Below are 19,540 nucleotides of genomic sequence, written 5' to 3' on the forward strand. Positions count from 1 at the left end.
ACTTCTTTGCATTCCTCTCATGGCTTTGCCCTTGGACACAGTGCACACCATGTTTCCAGCAAACCAGAAGACCGCTATCAGTTGGTACATCCCTGAACCATCTTATTAGACAGCTGTGCATTTTCAGAGAGCCAGGGTATAAAAATGTACAATGTGCATGGGTGACCATATGGATGCTGAAAAAAATCAGTGCCCAGGATTGCTACATGATTTGAATAGAGAGTAAAAGTCCATTTTAAGTGAACAGCCAGACCCATGACCCATGTACACATTTGCCTGGCATATGCAAACTAGCAAAGCTCATCAATATTCACAGGGCTATAATTAGTTACATTCCACTGGACAGAATTTGTATTTCTATGGGCAGGAATTATTTGCATTACTGTGGTAGGCATATTTCTATATTGGCCCCCAAGATTCCTGCCTGTGGGTGTATAAGCCTTGTAAAATCCTGCTCCCCCAATACCCTTCACCTTGAGTGTGGGTAAGACCTGTGATGGGGTAGCCTTTCCATTGGTTAGTTTACTTTATATGACAAAGATGTTAGGATAGTCATTCCTGTGATTATGATGTGTTATATAAGATTCTATCCTGTGAGCTTGGAGAGAGATTCTCCTACTGGCTTTGAGGAAGCAATCTGACGTGTTGTGAGGGCCTGTAGCTAGAACCTGAGAAAAGCCTGCTGGTATTGAGTGACCGCTGGTTGACAGCCAACAAATAGCCCCGCAACTGCAAGAATCTGAGATTTTTCAAGCAACCTGAATGAACTTAGAAATGAACCCTGAGGCCCAGATAAGAATGCAGCCAACACTTTAATTTTAGCCTTGAGAGACTGTGGGCCAGGGGCCCAGGGTATGTGCCTGGACTCCTAGCCTATAGAAACTGAGAGAGAACAAATGAGTATTGTTTTAAACCACTAAATTCATACTAGTTTGTTATACAATAGAAAATGAATATAATTACTACCTGTTTTTAATAAACTAACTTCTATCTCCATGGAGTTATAAAAGAGCTTAGTCCTAGAAAAAGAGGGAGAAAACCCAGATGGCTGAGCCTGCAGGATACCTACTACATTTTGGTTGCCTAAAGCAACTTTTCCTTATTCTGCATTGAACCAAACTGTCCCCAATGTTTACATTTGTGATAATTTCACAATGTGCTACACTGGTGTATTTTTTTTTTTAACTTAATTTTGGGCTCCTAGTCATACACAGTAGGAAAAATCAGTAGCTTGATTTTGAGAACAGTCTCTGGGAGGATTTACCCTTTCATCTTAAAGGAGGAAATATAATTTTTGTTTCAGAGTGATGTTAGACAAGACTTCTTTCAAGGTTTTGCAAGTGAGTTAATTCTGTCCCCTTTTATCTGATTAGGCTGAACTAAAATGCCATGAAGGCACTCAGTGTCCTGCCCACATAGGCAGTGATGGAAAGAGGGCACTCACCATCAGGATTCAGGAGAACAAACACATCCCAGGGAGCCCTGACAGTTGAAAAGACTGGTTAGGTCAGAGGAACCCACTGTTTATCAGGGATCTTGCCTCACATGGAACAGATTTAAGGTAGAATCTTCATATTGAATAGGCTGTAGGTAACTCAAAGTATGAGGTGTGAGGACCAGGAGCAGCATAGGAGAAAGCCCATAGGCTGCAGGGAAGCTCTGAATGTGAGGATGAGTGGGTGGAGCAGATGGTTCAGGCACTAGTGAGAGATAAGACAGGCAGAGGACAATAAGGTGGAGGAAATGTACAACTCCATGTACATCTACATTAGGCATTTCAATATGATTTCAACATGATTTTATGGGACATTTTAGCTCCTATTGTCAAGAGGGTTATGATAGGAAAGTGTATGTACATGGAAGACGATTCCCAGTAAAGCCTGAGAATATTATAGCTCATATGGACTTCTAGGCCCTATTTCCTCATTTTGGAGATAAAACTAAATCACACTCACATAGGTAGTTAATATCAAGTATGGAACCTGAATCAAGATCTCTGTAGCCTTAGTCTAGCGTGATCTCTACTCACTCACACAGCTTACTTCCAAGAAGAAAAACAGATAAACAAATAAAGCAGCTGGAGGAAAGACTAGTGAGAAAGGAAGAGGGTCAATTGTTTGAGATTATTAGAGTGTAAATAATTCACAGAGAAAGGGAGATATTTGCAATAAGTATGAAAGAAGAAGTCAGATTTGGCAATTTCTTGGATAAAAAGTATAACCTCACCCACTCCAGGAAAATCTCCCAGAAAATAGTATGCTTGAGGGTGCTAGCTATCTATTGCTGCAAAAGGAATGACCACAAACCTAGTGGCTTAAAACAACTCCCTTGCTATTTCTCAGTTTCTGTAGGTCAGAAATCTGGGTATGGATCCCCTGCTTCAGGATCTCTTACCAGGCTGCAATTGATTTGTCAGCTGGGGCTGTGGTCTTATTTTAAGGTTGGACTGGGGAAGAATCTACTTCTAAGTTCATGTGATTGTTGGTAGGATTCAGTTACTTGCTGGCTGTTGTCCAGATGCCACCTTTCCTTGCCACATGGGCCTCTCAGTATAGCAGCTCACAACATGGTGGCTTGCTTCATCAAACCAAGCAAGAGAGCCAGTCTACTAGTGAGATGAAAGTTACAGCCTTAAGCAATGTAATCTCAGAAGTGGGACGCTGTCATCTTTGCTATAATCTACTGGTTAGACACAAGTTCCAGGTCTTGCCTGCATTAGAAGGAAAGGATAAAACAGGGGCATAAATAGCAGGAGGGGGGATCATGGAGGCCCACTTAGAATAACCATCATATTGGAAAGCCTGGAATTCTTCCAAATACTTAAGAAAACTTGTAGAAAGAGGCAGTTAAGGAGAATGATGAAACTATATCAAACTACTTGGTTTGCCAAAAAAAACAGACAAAATAGACCTAAAGGCACTTTGAGACAGAGTATTTGGCAGAGAATATTCAGAGAAGGCAAGATGAACTGACCACATATGGCTCATAGAAAAATATAAAATGTCTCCCAAAATAAGCATCATCAGTGAAAAATGGAGATACAAATGTAAGAGGAAAAAAGGGAGTAATTGATTTTAAAATGAACAAAATAAGCTAAACTACTTCTATGAAAGTAAAGGCAGTTAATCTGGATGGAAGTAATACTTCTTTAAGTCTCAAATATAGAAGTTAAAGGAAACTTAGGACAGAAAAAAGGCATTTTACAACTTTATGTAAATAGATTCCTTTAAGCGAGAAGAGTAGAAATAAGACTGGAGAGATTTAGGGGCTAGCAATTATAGGGAGTGAGAATAAACTACCTGATTTAGTATGTAAGTGACAGAAAGAGGAGGGAAGGGAAAAAACTAGTAGAAGCAGTGGGATCCAAAGAGATAGAGAAAGGTCAGCCCAAGCCTGGGCAACATGGTGAGACCCTGTCTCTACAAAAAAATTAAAAAAATAGGCATGGTGGCAAGGACCTGTAGTCACAGCTACTTGGAAGGCTAAGACAGGAGGATTGCTTGAGCTCAGGAGGTCGATGCTGCAGTAAGCTGTGATCACACCACTGTACGCCAGCCTGGGAGACAGATAGAGTGAAACCCTGTCTCAAGAAAAGATAAAAAGAAAGGGTCAGCCCCACCCCCATTAGCTCTGCTAAGTTTTTTTTTTTTCCTCCAGCACGCTGTCTCTACTGAAAGGCACTCTAGTTAATGAATGAAAAGGCTTGCTGTTCTCCTTTAGGAAACTGGCCAAATCGACACTGGTCCTGGTCCTGGTCTTTGGAGTGCATTACATCGTGTTCGTATGCCTGCCTCACTCCTTCACTGGGCTTGGGTGGGAGATCCGCATGCACTGTGAGCTCTTCTTCAACTCCTTTCAGGTAAAGGGTGCTGCCTAGTCATCTGATTCTTGTAATTTGCAGTTTTTTTTTTTTTTTTGGTCCCTTGCAACCTTTTTCTCTGCCCTCTCTCTGGCTTTGATGCACCTGTCCGGGGAGTCGGGGGTGGCAGAAAGGTCAATATTCTATAGTGCCTGTGCTTTTCTGTCCTATAGAGGTCAGGTTAATCCTCTGCTCACAGCAGGAGCAGTTCTGGAGCTGTTCCTCACGCAAAAAAGCCTGGGCAGAGAGATAAGGAAACATCTTGTAAAATATGTAACACCTATAAGAATGAGGACCTCTGCTTGTGTGTATGGAAGATAAATAAAAGTAAAAGAAGGTGAAGGCAGGAAAGAGCAAAAAGGAGTGGGGAGGGGAGACAAAACTGAGGAAGAAGTTGCTGGCACACATTTTATCTCATTTAAAGCTGTAATTACCATCATCTCTCACATGGATTACTCTTCGTCCTGCTTACTCATTTGCTAGTCCACATATCATAGTCTGGAGAATCTTAAGAATATACATTTGATCATGTCATATACTTGCCAGAAATACCTGAAGCTTTCCAGTTGCAGTCAGACTAAAACTCACATACCATTGTTTGGCATACACAGCCCTGCATGTCGTGGAGCCTGTCTGCCTCTCACCCTGTATCATACCAGCCTCCATGTAGCTCATTAAGTTAGGGCACAGTATTGCTTCCATACGTTCTGTTGCTTAAGTTCACCTCTGCCTCCAGGGCTCACACTTGTACTCCCTTTGCCTGGACTGCTTTTCCCCCAAATATTTACACAGCTGGCTACTTGTTCTTGTCACTCAAACCCACTTGAATATCACTCTCAGAGATACTTCGTTGAGTTGCTCATCTAAGATATCCACTACATTACTCTTTTTAAAATCACTCATTTCTTTTCTTGCATAACCCTTATCATTTTGCACTTTTCTCATGTGCTATTTGTTTATATTTTATCCATGTCTCTTCCTTTCTAGAACAGGGAACTTGTCTCTTTTGTTTACATTGTTTATCCCTGCCCTTGTCATGCTGAACAGCTACCACAGTGCATAAGCTCAATAAATATTTTTGAATGAATGAAATAAAAGGTTTCTTTGTATTCTTACCATATGATACTTTATGTTTGTAGTTTTCAGCATTTACAGCTTATAACTTCCTCTTACCAAGCAGAGGATAGGTATCATGTGATCCATGGGTCACAACATAAATGAAACTAATAGGATAGAAACCTATTCCTTATGTATCTTGGAGTGTTTTATTTAGTGACTTATTTGGTTCAGCTGACACCAAGGAAAGACGTCAAACAAATTTAATGTAAACATAAGGATTTGGAAACACTAGGAGAGAATAATTTGTATGTAATTCTCTGAAGGAATCATAAAAAACAATTTTTGGACGTACACATTTTGGCACAAGATGCTTTAGTGCTGTGAGTTTCGTGAGTTGGCAGTGGGCTAACTTTCTCTTTTGTCTGCAGGGTTTCTTTGTGTCTATCATCTACTGCTACTGCAATGGAGAGGTAGGTTTGTAGGAACCTTGGACAGGTCTCACTTCAGCTTGTAAATGGCCATCACAATGTATCCTGAATCTCTTTAGAATTTCCAGGATTTCCAGGATGGAACGGGTTATGATTATTACAATAATTTTAATCATAAATTATTTTGGAAAAGAAAGAATTAGTGTAAATAACCTAAAGTCTTCCTCTTCTAGCACTTTTAAATGTGAACTCATCTGTACACTCTGATATTAAAAAGCAACTTGTTGGAATACAAACCGACACTTGGATGGACAGTGAACATCATATTCCAGTTAAACTTCTATTCCATTTCAAGTTCTGTACAAAACTCAAATAAAAGTTTCCTTGGGACAAATTCATTCAAATATTTTGATGTTTTTTGAACTATAAGATGATGATGGGACAATTTCAGTTCATTTAGGAGTTGGCTGGAGAGAAGTAACTACACTAGATAATAGTACATTTTACCTTGTAACTTTTAATATGCCCTGCTGTTGGATGAGCTGCCGTGTTTCTTCTCTCAAACTTTAAACTTGCTGCAGGCCGCAGAAGTGCATGGATACTTTTATTGTGGTAGACCAGCTGATGCTTCTGACCATGTTTAGGGTTTGGACATTGTGGCATGCTAGTCCAGTGCTTGCAGAAAGAGCTTAAATTAATTTCCTGACTTACTTTTGTATTGTTCTTACCTTATTTTGCAGGAGGGGTAAGTAGGTCAGTTTAAGAGTTAAAGAAAGAAGAAGAAACCCAAAAAGCACTCAACAGTCAAAGATGGGTTTATTTTGGAGAATAAACCTGGGAGGGGCTTCTGGCCAAGTTAGGTCAGAGAGCCTTCTGTCTTACAGACTAAGAGTTTTTAAGGGTTCAGGGCGGGAGAGCTTATCACAGGCTTGGACTGCTTTTGTGTCTCTTTGTCTTGCTTATCTGGGAGGGAGAATTTTTGTGTCTTTTCCCATACATCTTCCTGCAGCTGCAGGCACAGCCCATCCTACCCCCTGCCCCCCGAGTCTGCTTTTAGCTTCCGTATCTCGGTGCACCTAAAGGGAAAGGAATGTGCTTATTAGGACCCACTGTTTTACTGGGGTCCATTGTAGACTGTGAAGTTTGGTGGTTACCCAGGAGACTTTCTCCACTTCCTCTGTGCCCGAGCTGTCTTATCAGTGTTTTACTGTCTGCTCTTTCTGGCTGCTTGTTGTTAGAAGGGAAGTGATTTCCTCAAAATGCATGAGGTTAGAAAGGGAGCTGGACTTAAAGTGGTGGTGTTTGTCCAAGATGATGGTGCTTCTGCTCTGTCAGTCAGGTGTTGATTTTTTTTGCCAAGATGAACAGATAGAAGTTTGTTGTTTCAGGTGACATCAGCATACCAGGTTTCCACTGCTTCCCATGGAACTTCCAAATATACTTTCTTTTGAAAAGTGGCAATTGAAGTAGAAATGGATCTTCAGTAGTAGGAATGGAAATAAGAGCCCCACCCTATTAAGAATGCATTTGCAGTGCCTGATTTTCTATCCACGAGCCTTCTTTTCTCACTCTGACTCCTTCAGGCTGCCGATGTAGATTGATAGCATGACAGTTACATTTCAGATTGAGTACCTTCTATGCCATTCCTCAGCCTCAGCTGGTGCCAAAGACATCAGCAATTTAAGTGGTGAAAACAGATTTTATTCAGTAACTACTGACAGTAGGGGAAAGAGCTGAGCCTGATTCCACTTCACACAGAGGTGATTTGGGCATTTTAAAGGGAGAATGAGGGAGGTGGAGTGTAAGGGCTCAGTAGAGTCAAAGAAGTGAAAAAATATTTGGTCAGTATAAACACGTTTAGGCCAGCTGTGCTAGCAAGCAGGCAGTTATTTAAGATAGAATTCTATCTTCCCACAGAGACTGGGAGACAAGAGGCCTTATCCCTCTTGATTTTTATATTTTGAAGGGATGGCTCTCAGGTCCTTGACAGAGATGCTTCTGAGTTAGAAGAGCTGCATATTTACAATTGTGAGCCCTTTTTAGTAAATGCCCTAAGAAAGGGGAGTCATGGGCCTATCATCAGGTGTGTGCTGGCTAGAGCAAATAGTAAATTCTCCTGGCAGCACTGAGCTTTCTCAGGCAGGCACTATCAATGGCTGAGATCATCCTAGGGATGCCACCTTGTGCTGCTAGAACCATGCTTGAGTTTGGGCAGGTCTCAGTGCAGGGGTTCCAATGGGCCTGTCATGTGCCAAGCGAGAGTTCTGAAGTTCTCACTGGCACTGTTTATCTTGAGTTTCTCTTCCAACCCAGAATCTCCTTTTTTCCTCTCCCACATGTCAGATATTTCTATTGGCTGCATTTAAGCTTCTATTTAAATTCTGATCTTGGACAAGTCCCTTTACCTCTCTTTAAGCTTCGATTTGCTCACCTCCAAAACTAACACCTATCTCAAAAGTTTTCTGAGGTTGAGAGAAAATACATAGATAAAGTCCCTGGCACGTAGAGGAACCTCAATCAATGATTGTTGCTGTCATTGAAATCAAGGCAAACATCCTTGTAACAAGGCTGCAGGGTCTCCTTTAGGATTTCTCATGCACAACATGTTTCTCATGGCTTAGGTTCAGGCAGAGGTGAAGAAGATGTGGAGTCGGTGGAATCTCTCCGTGGACTGGAAAAGGACACCGCCATGTGGCAGCCGCAGATGCGGCTCAGTGCTCACCACCGTGACGCACAGCACCAGCAGCCAGTCACAGGTGGCGGCCAGCACACGCATGGTGCTTATCTCTGGCAAAGCTGCCAAGATTGCCAGCAGACAGCCTGACAGCCACATCACTTTACCTGGCTATGTCTGGAGTAACTCAGAGCAGGACTGCCTGCCACACTCTTTCCATGAGGAGACCAAGGAAGATAGTGGGAGGCAGGGAGATGATATTCTGATGGAGAAGTCTTCCAGGCCTATGGAATCTAACCCAGACACTGAAGGATGCCAAGGAGAAACTGAAGATGTTCTCTGAATGGACACTTGTGGCTGACTTTCATGGGCTGGTCCAATGGCTGGTTGTGTGAGAGGGTTTGGCTGATATTCCCTATGTTCAAAGGCTAAAAATTCAGAGTTAAGGTGTTACTTAATAAAAGTTTTTAGGCTCCATGAATTGGCTCCTGTAAATACTAAAGACATGAAAAGGCAAGTGTCAATGGAGTGGTTTATTACCTTCTATTGGCATCAAGTTTTCCTCTAAATTAATGTATGGTATTTGCTCTGTGATTGTTCATTTTTTTCTGCTCCTTTGGGTAGAAAAAAGATGCAATTGCTTGGCTGTAGCTTTCTCTCATATATATCACCCTAAATATAATGATGATCATTTAGTGTGTATCATTTTCCTTTTAGAAACTAGTATTCTCTTATTTGTTACTTTAATGTACTTCTATCATTGCATTTATTTTGCCTGTGCATAGGAGCAATTAGGATCTAAAAAAAATATGGGAAGATAAAAGATCTAAGAACAAGTACTTGCTGGAAAATTAGTTGGCTGGACATTGATAAAATAATGCATTTATAACAATTACACGTGTTTCTGGGAACAAGGAAAATTTCTCAAAAAAGAATATTTCACACATCCCTTCTTTTGAATGTCCTCTTTGTGACCAGCCAGACCTCAGGTCTTCACTCTTTCTTCTTTGTAAACCATGTCTTGTAGAAAGATTTCCTCAGTTAGTGAGCTTGTGTCTGCAAATTGATTTTGTTTGTAATTTATTTTGATAGCAAATCACACTGCATCTATATCCTTTTCTTATTTGAGCTATTACTACATTGTACTTGGCATGTGGGATCAATTAAAAATGTGTTTTAAAAATACATTTTGGATCACTTTTTAAAATTTTTCTTTCAACATCTCACTTTATTTCTGAGAAACACCAAACTTCCCTTCTCCAAATGTATACATATCAACATTTAGCATTTGTACTTTACTCAACTTGAAATTTCAGTATGTTGTAGGTTTGGAAACATGTATTGAGGGCATATTATGTATCAGCAGGCATGCTACTAGGTTCTTACAAGCATTCATTTATTTAATTCTCACTATAATTTCTGGAGTAAGTCTTATTACTGTCACCCCTTTTACAGATGGCAGTGTGACTCGTGGAGGTGGAGTTAACTTGCCCAAAGTCACACAGCTGGTCATTGACAGCTCTATTGACTTTAAGTCCCATGTTCTTAATCATTATGTTGTATTGTCACCAGTATATATGTAGCCTATTAACCCATCAAAAATTCAATAAGGCTGGGCGCGGTGGCTCACGCCTGTAATCCCAGCACTTTGGGAGGCTGAGGTGGGTGGATCACGAGGTCAAGAGATCAAGACCATCCTGGCTAATATGGTGAAACCCTGTCTCTACTAAAAATACAAAAAATTAGCCAGGTGTGGTGGCACATGCCTATAGTCCCAGCTACTTGGGAGGCTGAGGCAGGAGAATCACTTGAACCTGGGAGGCAGAGATTGCAGTAAGCTGAGATTGTGCCATGGCACTCCAGCCTGGGCAACAGAGTGAGACTCTGTCTCAAAAAAAAAAAAAAAAAAAGAATTCAATGAATTCTGAATAGAGAGTGCTTTGGAGTCTTGCACTGTAGTATGTTTTAGCTTCTGATCCTTATAAAATTTCCACCAAGTGGAGAAGACATACACCTAGGAAATAAAAAAAATCACAGAACAGTATGTTTCCAGATAAAATGATATGGATCAGGCTGATTTATGTCATTTTGCTGAATGACTTAACCAATAGGCAAGTAGTTTCATGATGAATAAGGTGCTCCAATATCGACAAACCCTCTTGAAAAATATTACACTTCCCTTCCATGCTTTTTCTTTCCTTCCTCTTCTGTGCCATAGCAGAGGCCATTCCCACCCTTTCTGTTTACGAAGGTGCCATTGTGCATATGTAATTCACCTGATTCAATTCTATATTGTTAGTTCCCAATGGTACCTCCCTGTTAGGAGAGAACCATCATGAGCTGAGGCAGAGATTAAGTTCTATTGCTAATTTTATGCAAGGCGTTATAAAATCACTTACCTTCCTATATAGTTCAATTTTTCCATATTTAAAATGAACACAGTATCTGTCTAGCTCAGAGCGATGTTCTGTGTTAAGGCAAAATAACATGTTGAAGTCACTTTGTAATATAAAATTTCCATACAAATACTTGGTTTGGGTTCTTGTTAGGTTCTTGTTTTAAGTTAAATCTCATTTTACCCCTTTATATTATAAAAGCTCTCATTAGTCACTGCAGTGTTATAGAATTACTAGAATAGATATATTTTGATAATACAGAAAACACAGAGTTCTTACTTTTCAAGCCAACTCCAAATTCTAAGGCTACACCACTATTCCTTTTCTTCTATTTTCTTGATGCCTTTGAAGACAGAATATTTCTTTACATTAACAAGTATAACAAAGCCCTCAGAGTTACCAAGATTTTTCTTAAAGCTTATTTATTTGTTAATTCAACAAACATTTACTTAGAGTCTATTATGGAACAGATCCTATGTTAAGTGCTGACCCACAAAAAAGAACAAGGTGTAATCTATTTTCTCAAGGAACAAAAAACTTAGTTGCTAGGGCTCTTAATCTCTCTCTCAAAGATGAGGTTTTGCAATGCTGCCCAGGCTGGTTTCAAACTCCTGAGCTCAAGGGATTTCCACCTCAGCCTCCCACGTAGCTGGGACTACAGGCGTACTCCACTGTGCCTGGCTTAATCTTTGTGCACAGGCATTTTTCCTTCTAGGTTTTGATAATGTCTGCATCCAATTAGACCACACAGACAATAAGTTATGCCAGTCTGTTGATTTTTCTTGTAAAATATTGGACAGTTATTGAGGATTGGCTGATGTAGATCCAAAGGTGCAAACTACTGGCTCATGAGCTAAATTTGGTTCATACTTATATTTTATTTGCTGTGCCAAGGGGTTTGAAAATGTTTACTTGCCAACATTTAAAATTTCAGCTATTTCTCATAAATTACACTTCCTGACTTATAAAAATACCCGAGGATTTAATGAGACAACCATGAGCTGGTTTTGACTGATGGCTAGCTATTCAGACAGGTCAAGAGCTCCACTATGGCCAGGTGGGCACTGGGCAGTATTTTGTGACTGTCAGAATAAAACGTAACTCTAGCTGTTCTGTGTCCTCTGATCTAGATGATGCACTTATATACAACCAAGCAATCATTTTCTAAAATATTGCTGAGGAATGATATCTATACAGTTTATCATTTTTACTAATGAAATCAAGCAACCAAATATCCTTAGGTATAATGGAATTTAATTATAGCTTGACATATCAACAGTTACTCTGTTTAAATGAGCCTGTTAAGAGGGAAACCCATTACCATTTCTGTATTCGTAATGTAGATACCAACCACGCTATTCAAAGATTCTTTTTTTAAATCCCTAGATTCAATACTTTAGCTTTTTATTTTCTTGTCAATTGTATTTTTTTCTATATGGATGAATCTGGAAACCATCATTCTCAGCAAACTATCACAAGAACAAAAAACCAAACACCGCATGTTCTCACTCATAGGTGGGAATTGAACAATGAGAACACTTGGACACAGGAAGGGGAACATCACACTCTGGGGCCTGTCATGGGGTGGGGGGGAGGGGGGAGGGATAGCATTAGGAGATATAGCTAATGTAAATGACAAGTTAATGGGTGCATCACACCAACATGGCACATGTATACATAGGTAACAAACCTGCACGTTGTGCACATGTACCCTAGAACTTAAAGTATAATAATAATAAAAAAAATTCACTTTCTAAATCATCACTCTGAGGTACTTACCTGTGGAAGACATTGTCATCTTTTCTAAAGAGTTTAAAACATCTTATTTTATGGGATGGATAGCAGTTTTCTTCTCTCTTTAGACTGGCTCTGCCTATTCAAGTCTCAGGCCCTCTCCCTAAGACACACAGGGAATCAATTGTTCAGTAAATCTCTTACTGTGCATCCAGAGAAGTGCTAGGCTAAAAAATTGGCTTCCCTGTGGTTGTTTAGGAATAAAATAGAAAATTAATGTAACTTGCTTTATTTTAGAAACTGAGCATAGTATTTTGGGTATATTTTATCTTATAATGATTGTAACACACAATGGTGTCATTATCCCCATTTCAAAAGTGTAGAAACAATTAGAGAGGCTAGATGACTTGTTGCAGATTAAAGTGTCTGAGTCGGGATTTGAACCCAGTTCTGTTTGACTCCAAGACCCCTGATCATTCTCCCACCTATGTGGTCTTTACTTTCTTTATGACAAGTGTAATAATAAGCCAAATCATTAAGAAAATAAGTATTCATTTGAACTATTTTGATGATATACTAATAATTATGGGAATGTGAAAATCAATAATTACATAATTATAGTTTTAGATATAAACATTCTTATCTCCCAGTATTTTGTGACTATAAGAATAAAAAGTAACCACTAAATCTAAATTCTCCTTTCAACCCCATCCAAAATGTATAACTAGATATAAAAATCTAAATTCTGTTCTTAAACTGCGTCATAAGACCATGGAAATTTGCCCACGTATTGTAAAAATAACTTTGAACAACTTTATCTTTAAATTACTCATCTGTATCACATTTAAAGACAGCTTTTATGTAGGTTTCCATTTATTCACTATTATAATAACTACCCAAGGCAATGGAATATCTATAAATGGTGCAGAAGCCAGGGAAAATGGGCTAACATTTTTATCCCTTACTGACTCTTATTTTAATACTATTAACATTTAAATTCCATTCCTGTTTAGACACCTAATCTCTATAAAACTACATTTTATTTTGGGAGCTTATATGGTTTATTTGATTAATGATTTAAATGGTGAAATACAAAAACAAGATTAGTACATAAAGGTGTCATTTGCACACATTTTTTCCCATCTCTAGGACATACAGTAGATTCTTGCTGACCAAAGATATTTCCAGCATTTGCCCTGCTTGACCTCTCCAGAGCATGGCAACAGAAATCTGTGCCTCAGAAAAATGCCAGAGCAGGCAAAAGCCAAGCACCACCAGTTCAGCTTAATTTCAGGGGCACTGGAGGCACTCTTTTCCAGCTCCATTCCAATTGGCTGGCAGGGCATCTAACATTTTCAAAGGCAGAGTAACTTGGAAAGAATGCCTTACTAAGTCATAAGAAGTCCTTAAAATCTGCATGTACCTCAAAAACTGCAATGCCTGATTTAATCTTGTTGGATCTAGTTTTGGGGTCTGATTATGAGCAGAATAAAGCAAGAAGGTTTTCACAGCTTTTTTTTTTTCCCACGTAAAATGACTTCTTAACATAGGACTATTTAAACAAGTGGTATTTCCCTTAAAAAAAAAAGTCTTATTTTATTCTGGTTTAATAATGAAACACACACACACACACACACACACACACACACACACACCACACACAAAACAAAAAACCCAAACAAACTTAGATTGAGGGACAGTTGGTCATACTTATATTGAGGATGCTTGATTAGTACTCCTGAAGACTGTCAGGGTCAGGAAAAAAGGGAATAGATGGCTGGGCATGGTGGCTCACGCCTGTAATCCCAGCACTTTGGGAGGCCAAGGTGGGCAGATCATGAGGTTAGGAGTTCGAAACCAGCCTGACCAACATAGTGAAACCCTATCTCTACTAAAAATACAAAAACTAGCTGGGCGTGGTAGTGGGTGTCTGTAATCCTAGCTACTCAGGAGGCTGAGGCAGGAGAATCGCTTGAACCTGGGAGGTGGAGGTTGCAGTGAGCCGAGATCTCACCACTGCATTCCAGCCTGGGTGATGGAGTGAGACTCCATCTCAAAAAAAAAAAAAAAAAAAAAAAAAAAAAAGGACGGATTCAGAAGCTGTCATAGGTCAGAGGAGACTGGCAACACATGACAACTAAATGTTAGACTTAGTACATTTGTTACTTTAGGGGAGTGATGGGACAGAAAGCAGAGATTAATGTCAAAACTGGTATACCCAAATGAAGCCTGGAGTTTAATTGTTAGCAATGTGCCAAAAGTATAATGGTAATGTAAAATGTTAACCATGAAGGAAACTAGAGGTCAGGTATATAAAAAACTGTACTATATTTGCAACTTTTCTATGAATCTAAAACTATTCCAAAATAAGAAGTTTATTTTTAAAAATCTCATTTTAGCAGTTTAGGAATAAATTTAGTAAATAATCGTGAATACTATAGTCCAGATCCACTTGAGTTTTTCCATATCAAATATTTGATATGATTGGGCTGACATGTCACAAAAATCACACACCAAGATTCTTTAGTTAATAAATATATACAATATCTATTCTACATTTGAGAATAACTAAAAATTACTGAATGTTTTTATCTGAAAAGGTTAAATACTTATTTTTAGCTGTTCCCATACCAAGCCTTCTGCCTCTTTCAAATTCAGTAACTACACTATAAATTTTCCAGTTTTAATTTGTCTGCATGATGTTATATCTTAGATGAATTTAGCAATGTTTTATTTAAATGTAAGGGTTTTGAGGCCCTTGAGGAAAAATGATAAACTCTGAAAGTGTAGTCTGTGGCCTTAACTTTAGGAATCTTCCCTTCATCACAATTATTTTTGGTAAAGCTTCATTGCCACCTCCCACATTCCAGATCTTTTGAATGCCATTTTTATTCTAGCTGAATTTCTATTACACAGAAAAGTAGTTGGTAAAATGTCATATTTAGAGTTCAGCTCCTATAATTTTTTTGTATTTGTTGTAATATTTGTAATATCATCAAGCATATCACAAGCACCTCTCTGCAGATTTCCTGTTTGACAATTGCTCTTTTGTGAAGTTATCAGTTTCTATCATGCAATCTATTTTACATTATTTTCTTTGTAAATAAAAGTTACAATAATCCCATTGTCCTCTCATTATAATTTTCATACACATACACATTTATTGATTAGAGTTGGAGGTAAGTAAGGTGGAGAATTTATTCTTTGTAGAGTGTTAGGCTGTATGTTTATGATTTTTGAAACTGCCAACTGAGCAACAGGGGTATGTCAATTTATTCTTTCGTTTAATCAACACCTATTGAACTCTGACTAAAAACTGTAAGTTTAAGACACAGAAATAACAGACTGCTCTCTGATTTATAAATTCAACTGCTCTCAAGAAGCTCACAGTTGAATTTATTTATTTATTTAAATTAAAAAAAATTTCAGTAGCTTTAGGGATACAAGTGGTTTTTGGTTACATGGATGAATTGTATAGTGGTGAAATCTGGGCTTTTAGTGTACCCATTACCCAAATAGTGTACATCAGTGGTCCCCAACATTTTTGGCATCAGGGAACGGTTTTGTGGAAGACATTTTTTTCCATTGACTAGAGTCAGGGGTGGGGGGATGGCTTCAGGATGATTCAAGCACATTACATTTATTCACTTCAGTCTATTATTATTACGTCGTAATATATAGTGAAATAATTATACAACTCACCATAATGTAGAATCAGGGAAGCCCTGAGCCTTTTTTTCCTGCAACTAGACCCATCTGGGGTTGATGGGAAACAGTGACAGATTATCAGGCATTCGATTTTCGTAATGAGCGTACAACCTAGATCCCTCGAATGCACAGTTCACAGTAGGGTTTGCGCTCCCATGAAATGTAATGCTGCCGCTGTTCTGACAGGAAGTGGAGCTCAGGCAGTAACGTAAGCCATGGGGAGTGGCTGTAAATACGGATGAAATTTTGCTCGCTTGCCAGCTGCTCATCTCCTGCTGTGAGGGCTAGTTCCTAACAGGCCGTGAACTGGTATTAGTCCGCATGGGGGTTGGGGACACCCAGTGTACATTGTACCCAATAGGTAGTTTATCCTCTCCCAAGCCCCTCCTTCCCTCCCCCTTTCTGAGTCTCCAGTGTTCATTATATCACTCTGTATGCCTTTGCATACACATAGCTTAGCTCCCACTTATAAGTGAGAACATTATTTGGTTTTCCATTCCTGAGTTACTTCATTCAGGACAATAGCCTCCAGTTCATTCAAGTTGCTGCAAAAGACATTATTTCATTCTTTTTTATGACTGAGTGTATTCCATGGTGGGTATATATACCACACTTTTCATCCATTCGTAGGTCGATGGGCATTTAGGTTGATTCCATACCTTTGCAATGCTCACAGTTGAATTTAAAAATTGTTATGAGAGAAGACAGTTATGAGGGTGCAAAGGAGGGGAAATTGGTTTAGATATGGAGTAAAAGGAAGACTTCCTGGGGGAGGTAAAGTGGAATCCCTAAAAGAGATAAGAAATGAGCAGGCAGAGAAGTGGGGAAGACGTTCCAGGTAGTTGAAATTTAGATGGGAAGCTACAAAAGTGTGGGATAATTTAGTACGTTTGGGGAACTGCAAAGGTTTCATGACGAAATGTGATCTGGGAAGGAGGAGACATAAGCAACAAGGCTGGAGAGGCAGGGGAGAAGAAGATTGGGAAGGGCTTTTATACCCTACTATGCCAGTAAAGGTGGTGAGGAATCCCTGACAGGTCTAAGTAACAGTTTTTTAAAAAAAATTTTAAAGACTTCATTTTTTTTAGAACAGTTTCAGGTTTGCAGCAACTTTGAGAGGAAGGTACAGAGATAGCCCATACATCCCTGTCCCCACAGATGCATGGCCTCTCATTGTCAATATCCTCCACCAGAGTGGTACATTTTTAAAAGTAGATGTCCTTACATTAAGCCATCATTATCACCCAAAGTCCACAGTTTACATTAGGGTTCACTCTTGGTATTGTACATTCTATGGGGTTTGACAAATGTGTAATGATATATTCCACCACTGCAGTATCATACAGAGCATGGTTTATTGGTATCTCACTGTTATTTTAATTTGCATTTCCCTAGCAACATATGATGTGGAGCATCTTTTCACATGCTTATTTGCCATTTGTATACTTTTTGGTGAGGTTTCTGTTAAGGTCTTTGGCCCATTATTTAATTGGGGTGTTTATTTTCTTATTGTTGACTTTTAAGAGTTCTCGGTATATCTTGGATAAAAGCCCTTTATCAGATGCGTCTTTTGCAAATATTTTCTCTCAGTCTGTGATTTATCTTTTCATTCTGTGGACAATGTCTTTCATAGAGTAGACATTTTCAATTTTAATGAAGTCCAGCTTATCAATTATTTCTTTTATTGACCATGTGTTTGGTTCCATATCTAAAAAGTCATCACCATACCCAAGGTTGTCAAGGTTTTCTTTTATGTTATGTTCTGGGAGCTTTACAGTTCTTTTGATGCTTATGTAAATGTCATTATGTTTTAAATTTCAAATTCCACTTATTTATCGTTGGCATATAGAAATGCAATTGACTTTTACCTTGTATCCCACAACCTTACTATAACCACTTATTAGTTGCAGGTTTTTTTTTTTTTGGTTAATTCTTTAAGATTTTCTACGTAGACAATCATGTTATCTGTGGACAAAGATAGTTTTATTAATTCTTTCCAATTGGTATACATTTTATTTCTTTTTAATGTCTTAATTCATTACTTAGGACTTCCAATACGATGTTGAAAAGCAGCAGTGAGAAGGTCATCGTTCCTTACCTTGACCAGTCTTAGTGGGAAAACTTCAAGTTTCTCACCACTAAGTGCAATATTACTATAGGTTTTTTTGGTATATTTTTAAAAAATCAAGTTAAGGAAGTTCTTCTCTATTTCTACTTTACTGAGGGTTCCTTATTTTGAAATTGGTATTGAATTTTGTGTTTGAATTTTCTGCATCTATTGATATAATCACGTGCTTTTTCTTCTTTAGCCTGTTGATGTGATGGATTACATTAACTGATTTTTGAATACTAAACCAGCCTTAAATACTTGGGATAAATCTCATTCAGTTGTGACTTATGATTCTTTTTATATATTGTTGGATTTGATTTGCCACTATTTTGTTGGGAATTTTTGCATAAATGTTCATGAGACATAGTGATCTGTAGTTTTCTTTTCTTATAATGTCTTTGTCTGGTTTTGGTATTTGGGTTATGACAGCCTCATAAAATGAGTTGGGAAGTATTTCCTCTGCTTTTATCTACTGAAAGAGATTGTAGAGAATTGGCATAATTTCTTCCTTAATTGTTTGGTATAATTCACCAGTGAACCCGTCTGGGCTGTGTCCTTTCTGTTTTGGAAAGTTATTCATTATTGATTCAATTTTTTAAATAGATTATAGGCCTATTCGAATAGTCTATTTCTTCTTGTGTGAGTTTGGGCAGGTTGTGCCTGTCAAGGAATTGGTGTATTTTATCTAGGTTATCAAATTTGTGGGCATAGAGTTGTTACTTTATTATCTTTTTAATGGGCACGAGACCTATAATGATGTTCCCTCTTTCATTTCTGATATTGGTAATTTGTTTTCTTAGCCCGGCTAGAGGCTCATAGACTTTATTGATCTTTTTAAAGAATTAGCTTTTGGTTTCACTGATTTTCTCTATTGAGTTCCTTTTTCCTTTTTTAAAACTATTATTTGTTTATTTTTTTTAAGTTTCAGAGTACATGTGCAGAATGTTCAAGTTTGTTACATAGGTAAATGTGTGCCATAGTAATTTGCTGCACAGATCAGCCCATTACCTAGGTAGTAAGCCCCGCAGGCACTAGCTATTTTTCCTGATGCTCTCCCTCCCCCTCACAGCCCTGACAGACCCCAGTGTGTGTTGTCCCCTCCCTGTGTCTATGTGTTCACATTGTTCAGCTCCCACTTATAAGTAAGAACATGAGGTGTTTGGTTTTCTGTTGCTGCGTTAGTTTGCTGAGGATAATGGCTTCCAGCTCCATCCAGGTCTCTGCAAAGGATATGATCTCATTCATTTTTATAACTGCATAGTATTCCATGGGGTATATGTACCACATTTTATTTATCCAGTCTATCATTGATGGGCATTTGAGTTGATTCCACATCTTTGCTATTGTGAATAGTGCTGCAATGAACATATGCATGCATGTATCTTTATCTTAGGGTGATTTCTATTCCTTTCAATATATACCCAGTAATGGAATTGCTGGGTCAAATGGTATTTCTGGTTCTAGGCCTTTGAGGAATTGCCACAATATCTTCTACAATGGTTGAACTAATTTATGTTCCCACCAACAGTGTAAAAGCATTCCTATTTCTCTACAGCCTCACCAGCAACTGTT

At 38.6% G+C, this 19,540-nt stretch overlaps 1 protein-coding gene across 4 annotated transcripts in view; it reads left to right on the forward strand.

Annotated features, from left to right (window-relative positions):
• PTH2R (parathyroid hormone 2 receptor) overlaps positions 1–9,202 on the forward strand; it is a 127,618-nt gene extending 118,416 nt beyond the window's left edge. For 3 of the 4 annotated variants that reach the window (XM_030803443.1, XM_030803442.1, XM_003254012.2), the window contains 3 exons: positions 3,721–3,859; positions 5,347–5,388; positions 7,968–9,202. In XM_030803443.1, coding sequence (XP_030659303.1) covers positions 3,721–3,859; positions 5,347–5,388; positions 7,968–8,363 — 577 coding nt within the window. In that variant the 3' untranslated portion in view covers positions 8,364–9,202. The remainder of the gene's footprint in view (positions 1–3,720; positions 3,860–5,346; positions 5,389–7,967) is intronic. The other variant, XM_030803444.1, reaches the window with a different exon arrangement.
• The last annotated feature ends 10,338 nt before the right edge of the window (positions 9,203–19,540 follow it).

This window comes from Nomascus leucogenys, chromosome 22a, assembly GCF_006542625.1.
Source record: "Nomascus leucogenys isolate Asia chromosome 22a, Asia_NLE_v1, whole genome shotgun sequence".
Taxonomy (NCBI): domain Eukaryota; kingdom Metazoa; phylum Chordata; class Mammalia; order Primates; family Hylobatidae; genus Nomascus; species Nomascus leucogenys.